Genomic DNA, 21,248 nt, shown 5'->3' on the forward strand with positions numbered 1-21,248 from the left:
CCAGACTGACTCTGTTTTTCTTCTATATTTGGCTGTGCATCACACCCTACTGTACCTCCACTCTGTATCCCATCCCCCTGCCAAATTAGTTTAAACAACCCCCCCCCCCACCCCCCAACAGCACTAGCAAACCTCCCTGCTTCTGTCAGACAGAACTGCTGAGAGCACTGTGTAACACAAAGGCAGCGGTTTGTGATGACTAATCTTTCAAGGAATAACACAGCAGGAATAGTGGGGCACTCACTCACCATCACCACCATAAAAGTTCACTTACAATCAGGATAAGACACACTACAAAGACAACAGAAATTGGGCTGTGACAGACTACATCCTACAAGCACAGCCTTGACTCACTTCAATTATTTTAAAACACTGTCAACTGCATGCAAGACTGTCGGCACATATTGAGATGGGGTGGTGGGGGCGGGGGGGGGGGGGTGGGGGAAAGAGTTGAAGAGGTTAACAAGAGTTAATGAGGCAAGCAGCTACATATTTATTCAATTAGAAATATGGTTTTGCAACTCGCCATCAAAAATGGATGACAGTTGTAAAAGGAAGCCGAAGTGTGCAATTTAGCTCTGAAAGAGATTAAGAACTCAAAAGCAGTTGAACATGGGAACAGAGATCAGCTCTGGCAGCTTCCATTACAGTACACCATTTCACAGCCTGAAACTCTCTTCAGAGCCTAGGGCAGTTATACAACTCCTGCCATTTTCCAAAAGAGTCCCCTGCTCTTTGCCTTCATTATTGGATCTTTAGGAACAGATGTGCACATCTGAAGTTGGGTCAACAACACAATTATCGCAAGTACCCAAAAAAGACCTACGCAAATCTTGAAAGCTGGTACAGCAACCAACTAGAGCCAATTAAACAACAACAACAGGATTTGATGCAGTCTAGTCACAGTCACAAAGGGCTGAAGCTGAATAGTAGCCGTGTATTCCAAAACTGGACATCAACTAATGACTGAGCTGCTGCTGTTTTGAATAAGTAGCGAAGGAAGTTTACAAAAAACTATGCAAAGCAAAGCAAACCAATACTACCAGAATCAAACTCCTAACACAATTAGATAAAAAGAATATTGTGCAGCAACAGAGAGGGGGGAAAAGAAACAAGAACAAATCCTTGTACACACTGGGCCGGGGCCAATGGCCACACGACAGCACCAAGCTCTTATAGAATGTCCATGGGTTCATCTTAAGTTGAACTCAGGATTAACCCAAGTTATATTTAACAGGACTGCCTTGTACTACAGATGTAAAGCCACTGCCAACATTCCTTTAAAACTTAGTTAGAACCATAGAAAAATTACAACACAGGAGGCCATTCAGCCCATCATGTCCGTGCCAGCCAAAAAAACTAGCTGCCCAATCTAATCCCATCTTCTAGCACCTGGTCCATAGCCTTGCAGGTTACAGCACATCAGGTGCATGTCCAGGTACCTTTTAAATGAGTTGAGGGTTTCTGCTTCCACCACCATTCCTGGCAGTGAATTCCAGACACCCACCACCCTCTGGGTGAAAAAGTTTTTCCTCATGTTCCCTCTAATCCTTCTAACAATCACCTTAAATCTGTGTCCCCTGGTAATTAACCTCTCAGCTAGGGGAAACAGGTCCTTCCGGTATACTCTCTCTGTTCCCTCATAATTTTGTACACCTCAATTAAGTCACCCCCAGCCTCCTCTGTTTTAAGGAAAACAACCCTAACCTATCCAATCTTTCCTCATAGCTGCAACTTTCAAGCCTGGCAACATTCTTGTAAATCTTCTCTGTACTCTCTCCAGAGAAATTATGCCCTTCCTGCAATGTGGTGAATAGAACTGTACGCAATACTCCAGCTGTGGCCTAACCAGCGTTTTACACAGTTCCAGCATCACATCCCTGCTTGTGTATGTTGTGCATGGCCAGTTTTTGCAGTGTGCAGTCCCCTTAAAATTTTTTTGCATTGCCATGCACATGTGTTGTATGTTCTGGAACAAGGCCTGCGTAGTACCTTCCAGGCTGCTATGCAGCCATGAACAAAGAAGAACAGTACAGCACAAGAACAGGCCATTCGGCCCTCCAAGCCTGCGCCGATCTTGATGCCTGCCTAAACTAAAACCTTCTGCACTTCCGGGGACTGTATTCCTCTATTCCCATCCTATTCATGTATTTGTCAAGATGCCTAAAAGCTCCCATGCAACTTCGCAGGAATGTTGGCTGCTCATATGCTGCTGAAATTATTTTACACTGGGCTCCACTACATTCGCAATACTCTCCCATTCGCTATTTTATAGATATAACTCTAACAATTAGCAAATTAAGGGAGGCATGGAGGGAAAGGCGTTATTGCAGGGCATGGGCAGGAGTTATCAAGATGAGTCATAACCCTTATGGTAATATTTTAAGTGCAGCGGTTCTTTGACTCTTATAAATGTATTTGAATTGGAGGTTGAGAGAGAACATATGCGTCCGTATTTAGAGCTCATCCTTTCCTTCCACTTCACCCAACTTTGTTCAACAAAGGCTCCTGTCTTCTACTGGATTTCTCACACTCTAGGCTCCCATATCTGCATTTTGTGTTGACTCATTTCCAGTATTACAATAGCAGCAGATACAGTACAAAACTAAGAATTGGGGCGATTCTTTCTGTAAGAACGTTTTAATACAAAGGTGGTTAAACATGCTCATTCCAGACAGCCAAAACCACTACGCACATACAAACCACACATGTCCAAAGCCATCTTACCCCACCACTTTAAGCCAAGATTCCAGGGGACCCATGTCCAATAGGTTCCTGCCATTTCCACTGCTAATTCCAGCAGAATCACGTAGCACATGGAACAGTCTATTTTTAGCGCTGAAGCAAGACCACCAACTTCCAACCCTATAGCAACCCTGCCTCCAACCCCATGTGCTGCATGGAGGAGGGATTCAGCCCCTCACCTTCAGACTCGATTATTCCAATACTTGCCTGACCGGCTTCCCATTCTCCATAACCATCACCTCATCTAAAACTCTGCAAGCCGTAACCTATTCCACACCAAGTCCCACTCACCCAACACCTGTTCTTGTCAAACTACATTGGCCCCTCGGCACCAATACAACATTCTCACCTTTATAAAAATTCACCATGGTCTCAGCTCTCCTCAACTTCTACAACTCTCTTCCCAAACTCAATTCCTTCACTCCTGCAATGATGTTTCCATCTCCGAGACTCCCTTAAAACCCAATCTCTCACGAAGCTTTTGGTCACTTTTCCTAATCTTCCTGGCTCAGCATCAGTTTTCCTTGCACCTCAGAACAGGTTTACACATTAAAAAGGTGCTATGTAAACGCAGATTGTTGAAGCTATACCGCACCTTCTTTGGCTTCCACCAATTCTTTTCGGTACTCACCTTTCTAATGCAGCACGCCTCCGTTCTAGAAACTCAGCAGAGGAGGAATCTTCCTTCCCAACTTTCACTTTGGTCATACCTTATCCAAACAGAATCCATGATTAGAGATTTGTATTGGGAAAATCAGAGATGAAGATGCTGCTTAATTGGCTGGCTGTATTGGTGCCACTGTGGTTCTTTTTTAGTCAGGGAAAGAGACTGTACTAAAGAGACTCCCAGACAGCATTAAATCTTGTCATTATCAAGGTTAACATTCCAATTTGATCCTGTAAACAGGCTTTCAATTCAAAAAGTCTGGGTCCCATTGATAGGAAAAGGAGCCCTAGAAAGCAAGTAGGAAAACATCATGGCCAATTAGAAGCAACTTTTCAACTTTCCCCCTTCTCTGGAAGACTCATGTAGGGTAAGGTTCCTATAGCACACACAGCTGTGGGGAGAGCAGCTCCCTCCTCCTAAGGCAAGAGGGAAGTAAAGGCACACCAAGACTGTTCCCATGATTCAGTATCAGGTCTTGGAATAGATATTTAAGAATGTTGGAAGAGCGGAGGGGGGGGGGGGGGGCGGCATGAAGGAAAGGAGGAGCAGCAATGCACAAACACACACATTAACTATCAGGTACTTGAAGACAATATCCAAAAACTCAACAGCCTGGAAATGAAAAACAGTGGTAGTTTCAAACAGCATGAACTACTCTTTAAATAAAGTATCATTCTTCTCTAACCCCTCCTTTCGAAACTGTCATTCTTAGCCATTTATAACAGATTTCAGTAAATTCTGGGTCTACATTGGATAGCCAGAAGGATGAAAATAGAAGAATCCTACTTAAATCTCTAACTATGGCCATACCTATTAAGCTCTTCTCAGGAGGTGGAGGGACTATGAAACCATTCGGTGAATGCTTTTCGGCGAGTCTGTCATACAATCCTAGGAAATCACTAAATCTTCTCTTTACACTGAAGTCCTTCCTCTTGAACATTTTTAAGCTGGTCTGCAAAGCAAAACACAAATATTAACTGCGACAACATACACACATACCAGCATTAGACTCTGTCCCCAAGACCCACCATTATCTAATGCTGTGAAAGAACCCCCACCCTTGCCTCAAGAGCAGTTAGATAGTCGAGCATTCGCTCATTGCCCATCATTTTATCCATTTCAGACTATTCACACATATTATAGCATAGTGTAATTTAAAATGTGCAGCTAGCCTTGCACCCGAAACACATAGACAGTCTTTATTTCAATGGATCAGAATAGCGACATGGTGCACCATGACTCATATATACCACAAAAAATTATGCCATACTGCAAGTTACCCAAAAACTGCTGATACATACCAAAGTGGACACTTTGTAAGCCATGTATGCAGCCATCCCATCACCTAATTAAGCGAAATATATAAAAAATTATTCCAGATACATTGCTGCTGCATTCTCTATCAAATCATAAATATACAGTAATGGCAGCAGAGCAGCTCTCCAGGTTAGGCAAGAGCAGCAGAGCCCAGCAGGCTAATGACCAAATCCAGAGTGTAACTGAGCGTAAAGGACAATTCTAAAACAGGTTTAGATTGAAGGGCTAGAACCTGCATTCTCTCAGCCATTTGGAAGCCAAAACTGTGTTGACCAAGGCAATCTCACCATAGCTAAACTCGCAGTTCTGCACCATTCGAGCAACATGCCATTAGAGTCACAGTCCACACACACACAGTGACAATGCCTGCTCTCTAGAAGGATGGCTGCCCTCTAGGAAAGAGTATGAATGACCAAAGAAAGCAAACTCTACAGGTTGAGCGAGGAGAGAAAAGGAAAGGAACGCCAAGATTGGGAGTAGTTTGTCCCTTTCTAACTCCTATATCCATGTTGATTCTTTCCCAGTCTTCAAGCAAGCAGGTTTTGCACTTATTTAATACAGCCTGGAATCCTTGAACTGCTGGCCCAAAGCTCCTCGATTTATAGTCTTGACCCAAGAGTCAGAACTCCCATTGTAATTTCACATTGGAAAAGGTGAGGCCAATGGCAAACACACACTTTATTTTCCTTCCACCAGATTCAGGCAGCAGAGGCCATAAGGTTGAGAAGCCACCAGGGTGATGGAGAATGCCACCAGATAAAAGGGCAAACAGCTCTGGGAGGCCAGTACATCATCAGGTTCCAAGATCAGCACCAAATTACAGCAGCAGCTTAAAACTGGGCACATCTCTGCAAAGCATCCACAATGAAGAATGGGTAAAGCTTCACCAAGGAGGACTAAGGGACATAGTTTAAAGTTAAGGGGGTCAAAAGAACACAAGCAGACTTTAAAAATACAAGATGATGATATAATTGTGGAAAGGATTATCAGTAGAAAAGGGACAGTGAAACAGTAAACCATGACAGTGGGTTTAAAAAAAATATATAATTAGGGTGGCACAGCGGTTAGCACCGCAGCCTCACAGCTCCAGTGACCCGGGTTCAGTTCTGGGTACTGCCTGTGTGGAGTTTGCAAGTTCTCCCAGTGACCGCGTGGGTTTCCGCTGGGTGCTCCGGTTTCCTCCCACAGCCAAAGACTTGCAGGTAGGTAAATTGGCCATTGTAAATTGCCCATAGTGTAGGTATGTGGTAGGAGAATGGTGGGGATGTGGTAGGGAATATGAGATTAAATTAGGATTAGTATAAATGGGTGGTTGTTGGTCGGCACAGACTCGGTGGGCCAAAGAGCCTGTTTCAGTGCTGTATCACTCTATGACTCTACATAAAAAAAAGGACTGGATGGATTTTGGTTAGTCAGGGGTTAGTAAGGAAACAGAATTGGCATGGTAGGCTAAATGGCCACAGAGACTTCAGCTCAAATAATCGCAATGTTATATAATCGTTCCCTGCCCTTGAGCAGAGTTTATTTGCTGCAAATGGTTTACACTGATCAGTTTGATATAAACTAGATGAACTGCAATAACCTGGAATGCTAGGCAGTTGACACTGAGCAACTGCATTCATCGAAAACAAGACAAATGTGCTGAAAGAAAAAAGTGCTCTCACTCAGTCACCTACTTATTCTCAGTTGTCAAATTGAGTCGGCTAGGATTATATTCGCTGGAGTTCAGAAGAGGGGGGATCTCATAGAAACCTATAAAATTCTAACAGGACCTGACAGGGTAGATGCAGGAAGGGATGTTCCCGATATTGGGGGAGTCCAGAACCAGGGGTCATAATCTAAGGATACGGGGTAAACCTTTCAGGACTGAGATGTGGAGAAATTTCTTCACCCAGAGAGTGGTGAGCCTGTGGAATTCACTACCACAGAAAGCAGTTGAGGCCAAAACATTGTATGTTTTCAAGAAGGGAGTTAGATATAGATCTTGGGACTAAAGGGACCAAAAGGTATGGGGCGAAAGCGGGAACAGGTTACTGAGTTGGATGATCAGCCATGATCATAATGAATGGCAGAGCAGGCTCGAAGGGCCGAATGGCCTATCCCTGCTCCTACTTTCTACGTTTCTTTGTTTCTATGTTACTTCACAGCTTCAAAAGCAGTTAACTATCTTAGCTAAGCAACAGTTTCCATCTCCTTTCAACCTAAAGAGCTTTTAAAATGAGAATGTGTAGTAAAATTAAACATGTGCAGAAGTTCTGTCCAACAGGTACCTGAATGACAAATTTCTAGACAGATACAGCTACTGATCAGTGAAAGACTAAATTAATAGCAAATATTAAGCCACATGGGAGAGGCAAGGCAACAAACCTGGTGACCCTAGCTCGGAGAAACCAATAGCACATTGTGAATGGAATTAAATTATTATTGCTTCAAGGTTCTGGCAGGGCCAGATTTTAGAAGTACTACTACTCTGAGTTCTGACCAAATGTTTCAATCCAACATTACATACATGCTGGTGGCAGTATAGAAAAGCAACAGACAACTGCATGCAACAGAGATCTAATAATGGAGAAAAATATTTTTAAATGGCTTCACACATTACGAAGACGTAGGCTGGAATTTTACGCCCCCCAAAAGAGCGGGCTGGTGACGGGGGTGGTGGGGGGAGAGGGGCGAGTAAAATGGAATAGGAGGCTCAACGGGCCCTTCTAGACCTGCTCCCGCCTCCATTTTACACAGGGCAGCAGCAGCGAGAAACTGCCCTCCCATCCCAGACAAATCAAGGCCCTTAACTGGCCAATTAACGGCCACTTAAAGGTCTCTGCCCACCACCACAAGGATTTTACCGTTGGCATGAGGGCGGCCCAGGCCAGAGAAAAGCCGCCTGACAAAAGCCAAGAGGGCCATCCCCGATGCCCAACATGTCCCCCCCCACCCAATCGACGCCCCTTGCCTCACTGGGGTCCGACCGATCACCCCCGGCGAGGCCCCAAAAACCTACCTCTTTTCCAGGGCCGTCCTTCATCTTCACCTTGAAGCTAGGTATAGTCCCAGCAGTGGCCACCACTCCCGGCAGTTCTGCTAGGACTAAGAGCTGCCAGCCTGCTGACTGGCCGGCAGCTCCATTAGGCGGGACTTTCTGCCTCAATGAGGTGGAAGTCCCGCCTCAGACCAATTAAGGGCCTGGGGACCATAAAAGCCGATCTGGATCCCCAGACCCGGCAGGAGGTGGGATCACCACCGACTTTCCAGTCAGTGGACGGCCCCCGTCCAACAAGCGAAAAATTCCAGCCATAGTTCTACCTATTGGTGACGTCTCAGAATCTGGGCAAGTCACGTTAAAACAGGCAGCACTGAAATTCCATTTCAAAATTGTCAATAAAAACATTTTCTGTTCACTTCTGTTTCCCTCTCCCCAAACTCTCTTCCTCCTCTACCCTAGGGTGAATACCATGTATAGATAGCCTTACTGCTGTACTGTGCTAAGCTGCGTGTGTGGCACCCAAGGATAACTCTCCTCTCGATTTTCCCCAAGCTCCAATTCTTGGGAAGTGCCGAGCCTCTGCTCAGAGCCTTTCCACAGTGGCAGCTGATTTGAAACTCAGTGGAGCAGCTCACCCTACATCACATTAGCATCGTGTCCCTTTACATGTAGTGCTCGACTAAACAATCACCCCAAATTTAAACAATTAAAACTGCTGGAGCCCTCAATCTGCAGGAGTACCTAAGTCAATGCTGTCAGGATCTGACAGAGGTTTGTGCCGAAGGCAGGGAAAGAAAAAGAAAAGACAGTGACATTGGAGAATGCAGTCATTTACAGACACCATTAGCATTAGAGAAAACAACACGCAGAATGGACTAACCTACACAAGTGACGCATACTCTCAAACATTTAAGCTGAACAGACCATAGACAAATCACTTCACTTCCCCCGAATCTAAACTCATCCTGGACAGGAACAGGAGCACAGACTTACCCACTTTCTCTGGCTCGGTAACTCTAACATGCATGTCAAACTGATCCTCATCCTCCTCCACTCCTTCCTCCTCCAGCTGCCAAGGGAATGAAACAGATGCATCACAGTCAGTACCCCAGCAAAAGACAAGCAAACCTGAACAGACATTTCCATAGAACTGATCAAACTTTTTCTACATGGCTACTTCATGCTTTTGTTCACTACTTTGCTATTCTTAGAGTACAGTCATGTGGCTGAACCAAATATTTCTCCTAAATAGGTGGTCATTGCTAATTTCTAGTAACAAAGGTGCAATTCCAACATTAAGATCAGAGTTTATTCCACTTTTCACATCTTTGGGTCACTCCAAAATACCTCAGAGCCAATGACAGACTTTTGAAGCAGCCATCACTTTGTGAAACAGCAAGGTTACACAGAAAGCAATGAAACTGAGACACCGTTTTGATGGAGGTAGAATTGCTCGTTAGATATTGGGAGAACACCCCGCACTTCAGAAAGTGCAATGTGATCTTTCATTGTCATTTCAGCAAGCCGATAGGACCTCCGTTTAACATCTCATCCAAAAGATACCATCTCCACTAATGCAGCACTACCTCTATTTGCTGCTCTGTAGAGGCAACTTAGACAGTGCTCTAGTTCTGGGAAAGGGCTTGAATCCACAGCCACTCTACTCAGGCTGCACTTACCAACTGAACCAAGACTGCATTAGAAGATGGCACTGCTGTCACAGTTCTACCTGCTCCAGTGCTCTGCACCACTAATACAAAACATGGAAGTGGAGAAATAGGATCATATTTGGGATGTAATGATAGATTTGCTAAGGTTCTCCTTCATCCTCAGTGATGTGTGCCTTTCAAATGCCTTAGGAAGAGAGCCGAGGCAGACAGGTTCTGGGAAAATCATGTGCTGCACATGAAAACCTGAGCAGGTGCTGCATGTGATTATCTCTTCATGCACCACACAAGACCCAGGACCTGGGATAGTTACACTGAACCCCAAGCCAAATGGGCCATAAAAGAAACAGTTAAATCACAGACGTTGTACAGCAGCAAAAACTCATGCAAAGAAAGTCTGCGTTTATTAACATCTCCAGTTATTTTCTCCCCATACACCATGGCAAACTCAAGGAAAGACACGTTAGTTATAAACCAGAAAAAAGGTGATCACTCTGCCCCACGTAATAGAAATATCTTATACAAAAAGGACCCATGCAATAATAAAAGGGTTAAGTAACATTGATACACATAGTTTGACAGGAAAAGCTCAATCACTCTTGGGGCAACACTGGGAAGCAATGCAAAGAAAATAAACCAATTGCAATGGAATTTGAACAAACAACACTTCCAGAAATACATTAAACAGCAGAGTGAGTGACCGCTCAAAACACTAGCCCTGTTGACCCAGTCATGCACACTGAGCAGATCTGGAAATGGTGAAAGACTCAGTGTTCAACAACACACTGTGTGCCCACCACCCCACCCACCACACTGAATTATAAACAGACTATCTGGAGTAAAAGCATTTGGGCAACAGCTACTTAATCAGCAGCCAGAGATCACATTACAAATGCCTGGTTATTCATTTTGTGCAGCCCATAGCAGTTATGACAGAACAAGGCAATATTACACTCCTGAAAGCACTCTTCAACCATTTCAAAAACTGCCAATTACATCCAGAAATGGAGGATTAAACAGCAGGGAAACAGACATCTCGGCCACTGAAACAGATGACTTGGAAGTAAAGGAAGTACAATGGGGTCACACAGATTCTGTGGCATCCACAAGAGTGTACAGCCCCTTCAAACGTCAAATATATTCTACAATTATCCACTCCATTTAAATTTCCTTGGGAAACTGCAGCTGAGATAAGGGAACAGAGCACAATGCTTAACCAGAACATCCAATAAAACAGCATTACCCACGACTTTACTGCTAACTCTCAGTCTCCACAGTGATGCCCCAATGGGCCAGCTAGTTAAACAGTGCCAAGCTGAGGTGCACAGAATAGGAAACTCCAATTTAACACACTAGCCTATACTGTTGATTTCAACGCTCCATTAGGAAGGGAGGGGAAAAAAAACAGACCAAGGCTCCTGCCGCTCACCATCCAGCAAACTTGGCGGAAAAAGCATCAGGAGTGGCAGCAAGGTTACACGGAAAGCAATGAAACTGAGACACTCTGTTTTGATGGACGTATACTTGCTTGTTAGATATTGGGAGAACACTCGGAAAGTGCAATGTGATGTTTCACTGTCATTTTAGCAAGCAGATAGGACCTCTGTTCAGGAACATCTCGTGCTATTGTCCAGGTCAGGGTTCCTGTCTAACCACTTACAAACATACAAACTAGGAGGAGTAGGCTATTTGGCCCGTCAAGCCTGCTCCGCCATTAGATTATGGCTGATGTGTTTGTGGACTCAACTCCACTTTTCTGCCGATTCCATTGTTTATCAAAAATCTGTCTATCTGTCTTAAAAACATGCACTGACCCCACCTCCACCACTCTCCGAGGGAGAGAGTTCCACAGACTCACGACTCTCAAAAAAAAATTCTCATCCGTCTTACATGGGAGACCCCTTATTTTTAAACTGTATCCCCTAGTTTTAGTCTCTCCCACAAGGGGAGACATCCTTTCAACAACCAGTCCATCAAGTCCCCTCAAGATCTTGTGTTTCAATAGGAGCCCACAGTGCTCAGTACTGGGTCCCCTACTTTTTGTGGTATATATTAATGATTTGGACATAAATGCGAGGGGGCATGATCAAGAAGTTTGCAGATGACACAAAGATTGGCCGTGTGGTAGATAGCGAGGAGGATAGCTGTAGGCAGTAGGAAGATATTGATGGTCTGGTCAGATGGGCAGAAAGTGGCAAATGGAATTCAACCTGGAGAAGTGTGAAGTGATTCATTTGGGGAGGTCAAACAAGGCAAAGGAATACACGATTAATGGGAAAATACTGAGAAGTGTAGAGGAAGTGAGGGACCTTGGAGTGAATGTCCACAGATCCCTGAAGGTAGCAGGACAGGTCGATAAGGTGGTTAAGAAGGCATATTGAATCCTTTCCTTTATTAGCTGAGGTATAGAATATAAGAGCAGGGAGTTATGCTGGAACTGTATAACTCATTGGTTAGGCCACAACCGGAGTACTGTGTGCAGTTCTGGTCACCTCATTACAGAAAGGATGCAACTCCACTGGACAGGGTACAGAGGAGATTTACGAGGATGTTGCCTGGACTGGAAAAATGCAGCGATGAGGTAAGATTGGATAGGCTGGGGTTGTTCTCCTTGGAACAGAGAAGGCTGAGGGGAGATCTGATTGAAGGGTCTATTCACCTTAGCAGAGAGATCAGTGACTAGGGGGCATAGATTTAAAGTGATTGGTAGAAAAATTAGAGGGGAGATGAGGAAAAGTTTTTTCACCCAGAGGGTGGTGGGGGTCTGGAACTCACTGCCTGAAAGGGTAGTTGAGGCAGAAACCCTCAACTCATTCAATAGGAGTCTAGATAGGCACCTCAAGTGCTGCAATCTGTAGGGCTACGGACCAATAGCTGGAAGGTGGGATTAGACTGGGTGGACTGTTTCTCGGCCAGCACAGACATGATGGGCCAAGTGCCTCTTTTTGTGCCATAAACTTTCTATGATTCTATGATCACCTCTCATCCTTCTGAATTCCAATGAATACAGACCCAACCTGTCCAACCTTTCCTCATAAGATAATCCTCTCATCCCAGGAATCAGTCGAGTGAACCTTCTCTGAACTGCTTCCAATGCAATTCTATCCTTTCTTAAGTAAGGAGACCAAAACTGTACACAATAATCTAGATGTGGTCTCACTAATGCCCTGTTCAACTGTAGTAAAACATCTCTACTTTTATATTCCATTCCCCTTGCTAGAAACATTGCATTGGCCTTTTTAATCACTTGCTGTACCTGCATACTAACTTTTTGTGTTTTATGTACTAAGATGCCCAGATCCCTCTGCTCCATCTCAGAGTTCTGCAATCTCTCTCCATTTAAATATGTTTAATATGTTGCTTTTCTATTTTTCCAACTAAAGTGGACAAGTTCACACTTTTCCAAATTATATTCCATCTGCCAAATCTTTGCCCAATCACTTAATCTATCTATCCCTTTACAGACTCCTTATGTCCTCTTCATAACTTACTGTCCTACCTATCTTTTGTGTCAACAGCAAATTTAGCAATCATATATTCTGTCCCTTCATCCACATTATTGATATAGATTGTAAATAATTGAGGTCCCAGCACTGATCCCTGTGGTACTCCACTAGTTACAGCTCGCCAACCCAACAAGGACCCATTTATGCCCATTCTGTTTCCTGTTAGCTCACCAATCCTCCTATCCATGCTAATATTACCCCCTATACCATGGGCTCTTATTTTGTTAGTAACCTTCGATGTGGCACCTTGTTAAATGCCTTCTGGAAATCCAAGTACACCACATGCACAGGTTCCCCTTTATTCATGTTGCTTGTTCGTGCCGCTCGAGCCTAGATCAGAGGCCAGCACTGAAGAATGCTGTAAATTATGATACAATGTTCTGTACTGATGAACAACAGGTAGTATTTGCTCATTAGGCAACAGTCCTTCCTTGCTGTGAAATTAATGTTTACTTACAAGGATAGATAGCATCAAGGGATGAGTGAGGAAATGAGAAAAGTGGCATGATATTTAAAAGCCAATTTTCTCAAAAGCCGAGTAAAAGGTGCAACTTTTACAGCAAGACTTATGGTTCATAACATTTAAAAACTTCAAATTGAATCCTTACCTCTTGGTATATTTCAGTCTGGGATTGTATAGCAATACTGGGTGGAATTGTTACTGTCAGACCAGTAGCAGATGGTTTGGTCAGATTCTTGTCATTTTGAGGGCTGTCCAGAGATAACTCCACAGTGGCTTCTGCAATAAGATAGCATTCAACATAACATGGTACTGTCACAGTAGTTCGCCCACAGCACGTTTTATCACAATGAAAGGATGCACATATCTTTCACAGGTTGAAGAGGCGTTGTCATTACACTAAAGATACCCTGCAACAATCTCCCTGCAACAGGCTGGGACACTCATTATACATCCCAGGAGCACTTGTAGCCAATGCCTGTGACTCCAGCAGATCTGCTGCTCTGCATGTTTCTGAACCTTAATACACAGCCAAGATGTTGCCAGAACTGGAACAGCATTAATTTCTTCCTACAGTCTTTTGCTCCCAAACATGCATCCTTGGTAGAAGGCAGCTGATTCCCACTCAGCAAATGTTCAGGATGGCACATCTTCAGGCATTCACTGTGCAAGTCACAGCCATAGATCCATGCTCCTTTAATGATACTGTTTGGAGCTTGTGTACATTTCTGACCACACCAGTCATGGGACTGCAGCACTCAGAAGATTTTGCAAATGTAATCTTTTGAGATTTGAGACACAAACATTAGGATTGGGGGTTAGTGCTGGATTTAACAAGATGCCTGAAACACTTCACAACTAAAAGCGTCAATGCAGGTTCTCCTAAACGTTAATAGAAAGCTGGCTTTTAATTTGCAAAACAACTTCTAAAAAAACACACAGCCTACCCAAAAAAAGCAAGACAAATCCAATCTGGTCAATTACTGCCCCACTCTACACTCAATCAGCAAAGTGATGGAAGGGGTCATGGACAGTGCTGTCAAGCAGCACTTACCAATAATATAAATAAAAACAAAATACTGCGGATGCTGGAAATCTGAAATAAAAACAAGAAATGCTGGAACCACTCAGCAGGTCTGGCAGCATCTGTGGAAAGAGAAGCAGAGTTAACGTTTTGGGTCAGTGACCCTTCATCGGAACTGACAAATATTAGAAAAGTCACAGGTTATAAGCAAGTGAGGTGGGGGTGGGGCAAGAGATAACAAAGGAGGTCTAGATTGGACCAGGCCACATAGCTGACCAAAAGGTCACGGAGCAAAGGCAAACAATATGTTAATGGTGTGTTGAAAGACAAAGCATTAGTACAGATTAGCTGTTAATACACTGAATATTGAACAGCAGCAAGTGCAAACCTGAAAAAAAACAGTGGGTAAGCAAACTGAACAAACTAAGATGAAATGAAAAAAAATGAAAAAAAAAAAAGATTGGAAAAAATGTAAAAAAGAATGTAAAAAAAAAGAGAAAGAAAAAAATAACTAAAAATGAAAGTAAAATGGGGGGGCTGTCATGCTCTGAAATTATTGAACTCAATGTTCAGTCCGGCAGGCTGTAGTGTGCCTAATCGGTAGATGAGATGCTGTTCCTCGAGCTTGCGTTGATGTTCACTGGAACACTGCAGCAATCCCAGGACAGAGATGTGAGCATGAGAGCAGGGGGGAGTGCTGAAATGGCAAGCAACCAGAAGCTCAGGGTCCTGCTTGCGGACTGAGATGGTGACAGAGAAGTCGAGGAAGGGAAGGGAAGCGTCAGATATGGACCATGTAAAAGTGAGAGAAGAGTGGAAATTGGAAGCAAAGTTGATAAAGTTTTCCAGTTCGGGGCGGGAGCAGGAAACGGCACCGATACAGTCATCAATGTACCGGAAAAAGAGTTGGGGGAGGGGGCCTGAGTAGGACTGGAACAAAGAATGCTCGACATATCCCACAAAAAGACAGGCATAACTAGGACCCATGCGGGTACCCATAGCAACACCTTTTACTTGAAGGAAGTGCATGGAGTTGAAGGAGAAGTTGTTCAATGTGAGAACAAGTTCAGCCAGGCGGAGGAGGGTGGTGGTGGATGGGGACTGGTTGGGCCTCTGTTCCAGGAAGAAGCGGAGAGCCCTCAAACCATCCTGGTGGGGGATGGAGGTGTAGAGCGATTGGACGTCCATAGTGAAGAGGAGGCGGTTGGGACCAGGAAACTGGAAATTGTCAAAATGACGTAGGGCGTCAGAAGAGTCACGGATGTAGGTGGGAAGAGACTGGACCAGCGGAGAAAAGATAGACTCTTAGATAGGAAGAAATAAGTTCAGTGGGGCAGGAGCAGGCTGACACAATGGGTCTGCCGGGACAGTCCCGTTTGTGGATTTTGGGAAGGAGGTAGAAGCGGGCTGTCCGGGGTTGCGGGACTATGAGGTTGGAAGCTGTAGGGGGAAGATCTCCAGAGGAGATGAGGTCAGTGACAGTCCTTTGGACGGTGGCTTGATGTTCGGTGGTGGGGTCATGGTCCAGAGGGAGGTAGGAATAAGTGTCCGTGAGTTGGCGTTGAGCTTCTGCAAGGTAGAGGTCGGTACGCCATACGACAACAGCACCACCCTTGTCTGCAGGTTTGATGACCATGTCAGGGTTAGACCTGAGAGAACAGAGTGCCTCAAGTTCAGAGGGGGACAGGTTAGAGTGAGTGAGGGGGCAGAGAAATTGAGACGAACAATGTCTCGCCGACAGTTTTCAATGAAGAGATCAAGAGCGGGTAAGGGGCCAGGGGGAGGGGTCCGGGTAGAGGGAGAATGCTGGAGGCGGGTGAATGGGTCTGCTGGTCGGGGGGAGGATTCCTGGTCAAAGAAGTGAGCCCGGAGGCGGAGGCGACGGAAGAAGAGCTCAACGTCATGCCGAGCGTGAAATTCATTGAGGTGGGGGGCGTAAGGGGATAAAACTGAGACCTTTGCTGAGTACAGAACGCTCAGCATCAGAGAGGGGGAGGTCAGAGGGTATAGTGAATACACGGCAAGGGGTCAGATCAGAAGGAGTGGGGTCAGTGGGAAGTGAAGCGGAAGGAGGATCTGGAGGGGCATTGGTCCCCATCAGCTGCTGGAGCTTGCGTTCCTTAACACCTGAAAGGAAGAAAAAAAGTTTTTTGTTACTGCGTCGGATGAGACGAAAGATGAGATGAAACTGCGGAGTCGAACAGCTTTGAGATAAGGTGAGACAGTGCTGCTGGAGAGAGAGGTCCAGTGTGTGCATGTGGCGGCGCATAGCACTGAGTGTGGATCTCAGGATGCGGCGAGAGTAGCAGTCCGAGGAATGTTGTATTTCTCGGACATACCTGTGATCCTGGGTGGTTTCAAAGCATGATGGGTGAAACTGCAGTTGGAATCCACGTGGAATAAGTCGGAGCCGGAGACAGTCACTGAGGAAGGAGATGTGGCTGTGAAAACGAGTTTTGGTAGATACCTTATCAAACACCAGGAGGGAAATAGAAAGCAACGAAGGTGAACAAGGTAAAAGAGACAAACGAAAATCCCGTCGGAGAGAAGAGCAGAACTTCAAGGTAGGCATTCCTGGAAGAGAAGTGGCAGTGAATTAAACACTAAAATAAAAGCAAAATACTGCGGATGCTGGAAATCTGAAATAAAAACAAGAAATGCTGGAATCACTCAGCAGGTCTGGCAGCATCTGTGGAAAGAGAAGCAGAGTTAACGTTTCGGGTCAGTGACCCTTCATCGGAACTGACAAATATTAGAAAAGCCACAGGTTATAAGCAAGTGAGGTGGGGGTGGGGCAAGAGATAACAAAGGAGGTCGAGATTGGACCAGGCCACATAGCTGACCAAAAGGTCACGGAGCAAAGGCAAACAATATGTTAATAATGTGTTGAAAGACAAAGCATTAGTACAGATTAGCTGTTAATACACTGAATATTGAACAGCAGCAAGTGCAAACCTGAAAAAAAACAGTGGGTAAGCAAACTGAACAAACTAAGGTGAAATGAAAAAAATGCAAAAAAAAAAAAGATTGTAAAAAATGTAAAAAAGAATGTAAAAAAAAAGAGAAAGAAAAAAATAACTAAAAATGAAAGTAAAATGGGGGGCTGTCATGCTCTGAAATTATTGAACTCAATGTTCAGTCCGGCAGGCTGTAGTGTGCCTAATTGGTAGATAAGAGTTACCAATAACTTGCTCATCAACACTCACTTTGGGTCCGAGCAGGAAAAATTAGATTCAGACTTCATTACAGCCTTGTTCCAAACACAGACAAGAGCTGAACTGCAGATGAGGTGAGAATGACTGCATAATCTCCACTAAAACCATTACTCACTCTCTCTTCAGGTACTGCGTCTCTCCTTCAAATCTGACATTATCACCCCTCTCAAAATAACCAACCCTTGATCCCACCATCCTTGCAAACTATTGTCCCATTTTCAACCTCCCTTTCCTCTCCAAAGTCCTTGAATGTGTTTCCACCTCCCAAAGCCACTGCCTTCAGGGCCCACTACAAACTCCATTCCCCAGCCACTGAAACCATCCCACTCCCTGGCAACAGTCTGAGCTGAAGCAAGCTGTTCACAACCTTGGTGGCATATTTGACCCCGAGAGGACCTTCCAACTACATATTTGCACCATCACAAGACTGCCTATTCCCACCTCCGTAACATCGCCAGACACTGCCCTGTCTCAGCTCATCAGCTGCGGAAACCCTCATCCACGCCTTTGTTACCTCTAGACGTTACTAATTTAATGCACTCCTGGCCAATCTCCCACATTCTACCCTCTGTAAACTTGAGGTCATCCAAAACTCTGCTGCCCCTGTCTTAACTTGCACCAAGTCCCGTTCACCTATCACCAGTGTTCTCGCTGATTTATACTGGCTCTCGGTTAAGGAACACCTCAATTTTTAAAAATTCTCATCCTCATTTTCAAGTCCCTTCATAACCTCACCCCTCTATCTCCAATCTCCTACAGCCCCACAACTTACAGATATCTGCGCCCCTCTAATTCTGGCCACTTGAGCATTCGGATTTTAATTGCCCCTTTAGGAGTGGTGGCCTTGCCATCAGTTGCCTAGGCCCCAAGCTCTGGAATACCCTTCCTACACCTCTACACCTCTCTATTTCTTCAAGACACTACTTAAAATCTACCTCTTTAACCAAGCTTTAGGTCATCTGCCCCAATATCTCCTTTTGAGGCTTGGTCTTAAAATTTGCTTTATAAGAATCCTGTGAAGCACCTTGGGACATTTTACTAAATTAAAGGTGCTATTATAAAGGTGCTTTATAAATAAGTATTGGTTGTTGTTACCAAGGCAGCATTTGACAGACTGTGGCATTAAGGAGACCTAGTAAAAGTAAAGTCAGTGGGAACCAGGTTGAAAACTCTCCACTGGCTGGTATATACCACAAAAGGAAGATCGTTATGGTTGCTGCAGGCCAATCATCTCAGCCTTAGGACTTCTCTGCAGGAGTTCCTCAGGGCAGTTTCCTAGATCCAGTCATCTTCAGCTGCTTCAATGACCTTCCCTCCAACACAAGGTCAGAAATGGGGAAGTTCACTGATGATTGCAGAGTTTTCAGTTCCATTTGCAACTCCCCAGATACTAAAGCAGTGCGTGCCCGCATGCAGCAAGATGTAAACAACATTCAGGCTTGGACTGATAAGTGGCAAGTAACAGGCATGTCACACAATGACCATTTCCAATGAGAAAATCTAACTACTTTCCCTAAACATTCAGTGAGATCATCATCATCAAAATGTACCATCAATATCTTGGGAGTCACCACTGACTAGAAACTTAACTGGACCAGCCACAAACACTGTGGCTACAAGAGTAGCTCAGAGGCTGGGTAGGCCAAATACAGAACTCTCAGCATTAAAATATTGAGAATATGCCACAGCCATGCCATGTAATGCTCCCACCAAAACAAAAATCAATATGAGGGAAGGAAACTGCATGCCAGTAAGGTGGCTCTCAAGATTAGCAAGAGGCAGAAGGGATGGAGCACCATCAGACATTGGTCAGGACCAACCACACAATCAAAAATAGGAAACCAGTACTTTGGTGGTTGCAAATCTTTGAAATATAGCCCTAATATAGAACACACATCATCCACAAACATCACCATAACTCCTGTGTAAAGAGAATTTACAAGAGCAAATTATTAGAATTTTAAACCCATTACCCGCAAATATATCTTGCTCGTCCTCATCAGAGTGTACACCATTTGTCTTGGAGTTGCTTCCGGGAGTCTGTGTGGAATCCATCGCTGAAGGGCTGGTCTAAAAAAAAAAAGAGGATATTAAGCATTTAAAAATTAAAAGCACGAGTACTAGAACAAACAGCTTTTTAGAAAAGACAAAGTGGCAATACAAGTTAATACAACCACAAGTTAACAAGGTCAAGCCTCAATGAGCAGCATCACCAATGAGCCTCGCTATGAGACACCCATAAATGCCCACTTACATCCCAACTGCGCACCTGCCTTCTGGATATTATCCCTCACTGTACATCTCCAAGCACTTACTCCACTCACTAGGGAGAAAAAACAAAAAGGCCTCCCAGCAAACTTCACCTTTTCCTCAATTCATCTCACAAGCAAACAGTGACACGCGTCTCAGGACAAGCACATTACTGGGGGCCTCAAACCTACTGTATCAGGTTTCTAGGTGAGCAAACCTCAGAACTTGCTGCCTCGTTCAAAGCAAAAAAAAACTTTCTATGAAAGGGCTCAACAATCTCAGTCCAAAAAAATTCATCATTAATTTAAAAAAATTATTTTGCAATGGAACAGGAAAAAGGATAGGGGGGAGAGGACAGACAGCAAGGATGCAAAAGGGAAGCACACATGGCCTGCTTAAAAAAAAATAATTTGATCAATATGGATAAAACAGGGGGTTCGGGGGCAGGGGTGGGGGGGGGGGGGGTGGCGGTCGGAGTAGGAGAGAAAGCAAGCAAAGAGGATCACAGCACCAATCACATCACGGTCACTAAATACCAAGAGCTTGAATTGGCAAAGGTCAAATGTACCAAGTTCCAATTGCCAACATAACCCTGCTCAGGATGCCTTCAACTGATCCATGGGGTAATCGTGGGCAATCTTACTAAAAGCTCAGTCGCTGACATTAGAGGAAGCATCTCAGCCGATCACAGAATCGTTAGTGCAGGAGGCTGCCATTCGGCCCATCGTCACCACACTGACTCTCTGAAAGAGCAATTCCCTCAGTTCCATTTCACTGCCTTCTCCCTGTAGCCCTGCACATTCTTCCTTTTCATATAACTGTCTAATTCCCTTTTGAATGCTTCAATCGAACCCGCCTCCACCACATTCTCAGGCAGCGCGTTCCAGACTTTAACCACTCGCTGTGTGAAAAAGTTTTTCCTCACGTCACTTTTGCTTCTCTTACCAAATACTTTAAATCGGTGCCCTCTCGTTCTCGATCCTTTCACGAGTGGGAACAGTTTCTATCTACTCTGTCCAGACCCCTCATGATTTTGAATACCTCTATCAAATCACCTCTCAGCCTTCTCTTCTCCATAACTGAAATTCTTCACCCCTGGAACCATTCTCGTGAATCTTTTCTGTGCTCTCTCCAATGTCCTCACGCCTTTCCTAAAGTACGGCGCTCAGAACTGGACGCAATACTCCAGCTGAGGCCAAACTAATGTCTTATACAAGTTCAACATAACTTCCTTGCTCTTGTACTCTATGCCCCTATTAATAAAGCCCAGGATACTGTATGCTTTATTAACCGCTCCCTCAACCTGTCCTGCCACCTTCAATGACTTCCGCACACATACACCCAGGTCCCTCTGCTCCTACACCCCCTTTAGAATTGTACCCTTTATTTTATATTGTCTCTCCTTGTTCTTCCT

The 21,248-nt window shown here is 44.6% G+C and overlaps 1 protein-coding gene across 3 annotated transcripts in view; it reads right to left on the minus strand.

The window, feature by feature from the left end:
- Positions 1-21,248, minus strand: part of LOC137350714 (sorting nexin-1-like) — a 55,547-nt gene that overhangs the window by 20,082 nt on the left and 14,217 nt on the right. For all 3 annotated transcript variants that reach the window (XM_068015633.1, XM_068015634.1, XM_068015635.1), the window contains 6 exons: positions 19,558-19,654; positions 13,494-13,624; positions 8,706-8,781; positions 4,714-4,757; positions 4,223-4,364; positions 3,377-3,455 (listed from right to left, as the gene is read on the minus strand). In XM_068015633.1, the coding sequence (XP_067871734.1) occupies positions 3,377-3,455; positions 4,223-4,364; positions 4,714-4,757; positions 8,706-8,781; positions 13,494-13,624; positions 19,558-19,654 (569 nt within the window). The remainder of the gene's footprint in view (positions 1-3,376; positions 3,456-4,222; positions 4,365-4,713; positions 4,758-8,705; positions 8,782-13,493; positions 13,625-19,557; positions 19,655-21,248) is intronic.

The sequence above is a fragment of the Heterodontus francisci genome, chromosome 35 (genome assembly GCF_036365525.1).
Source record: "Heterodontus francisci isolate sHetFra1 chromosome 35, sHetFra1.hap1, whole genome shotgun sequence".
NCBI classification, from domain to species: domain Eukaryota; kingdom Metazoa; phylum Chordata; class Chondrichthyes; order Heterodontiformes; family Heterodontidae; genus Heterodontus; species Heterodontus francisci.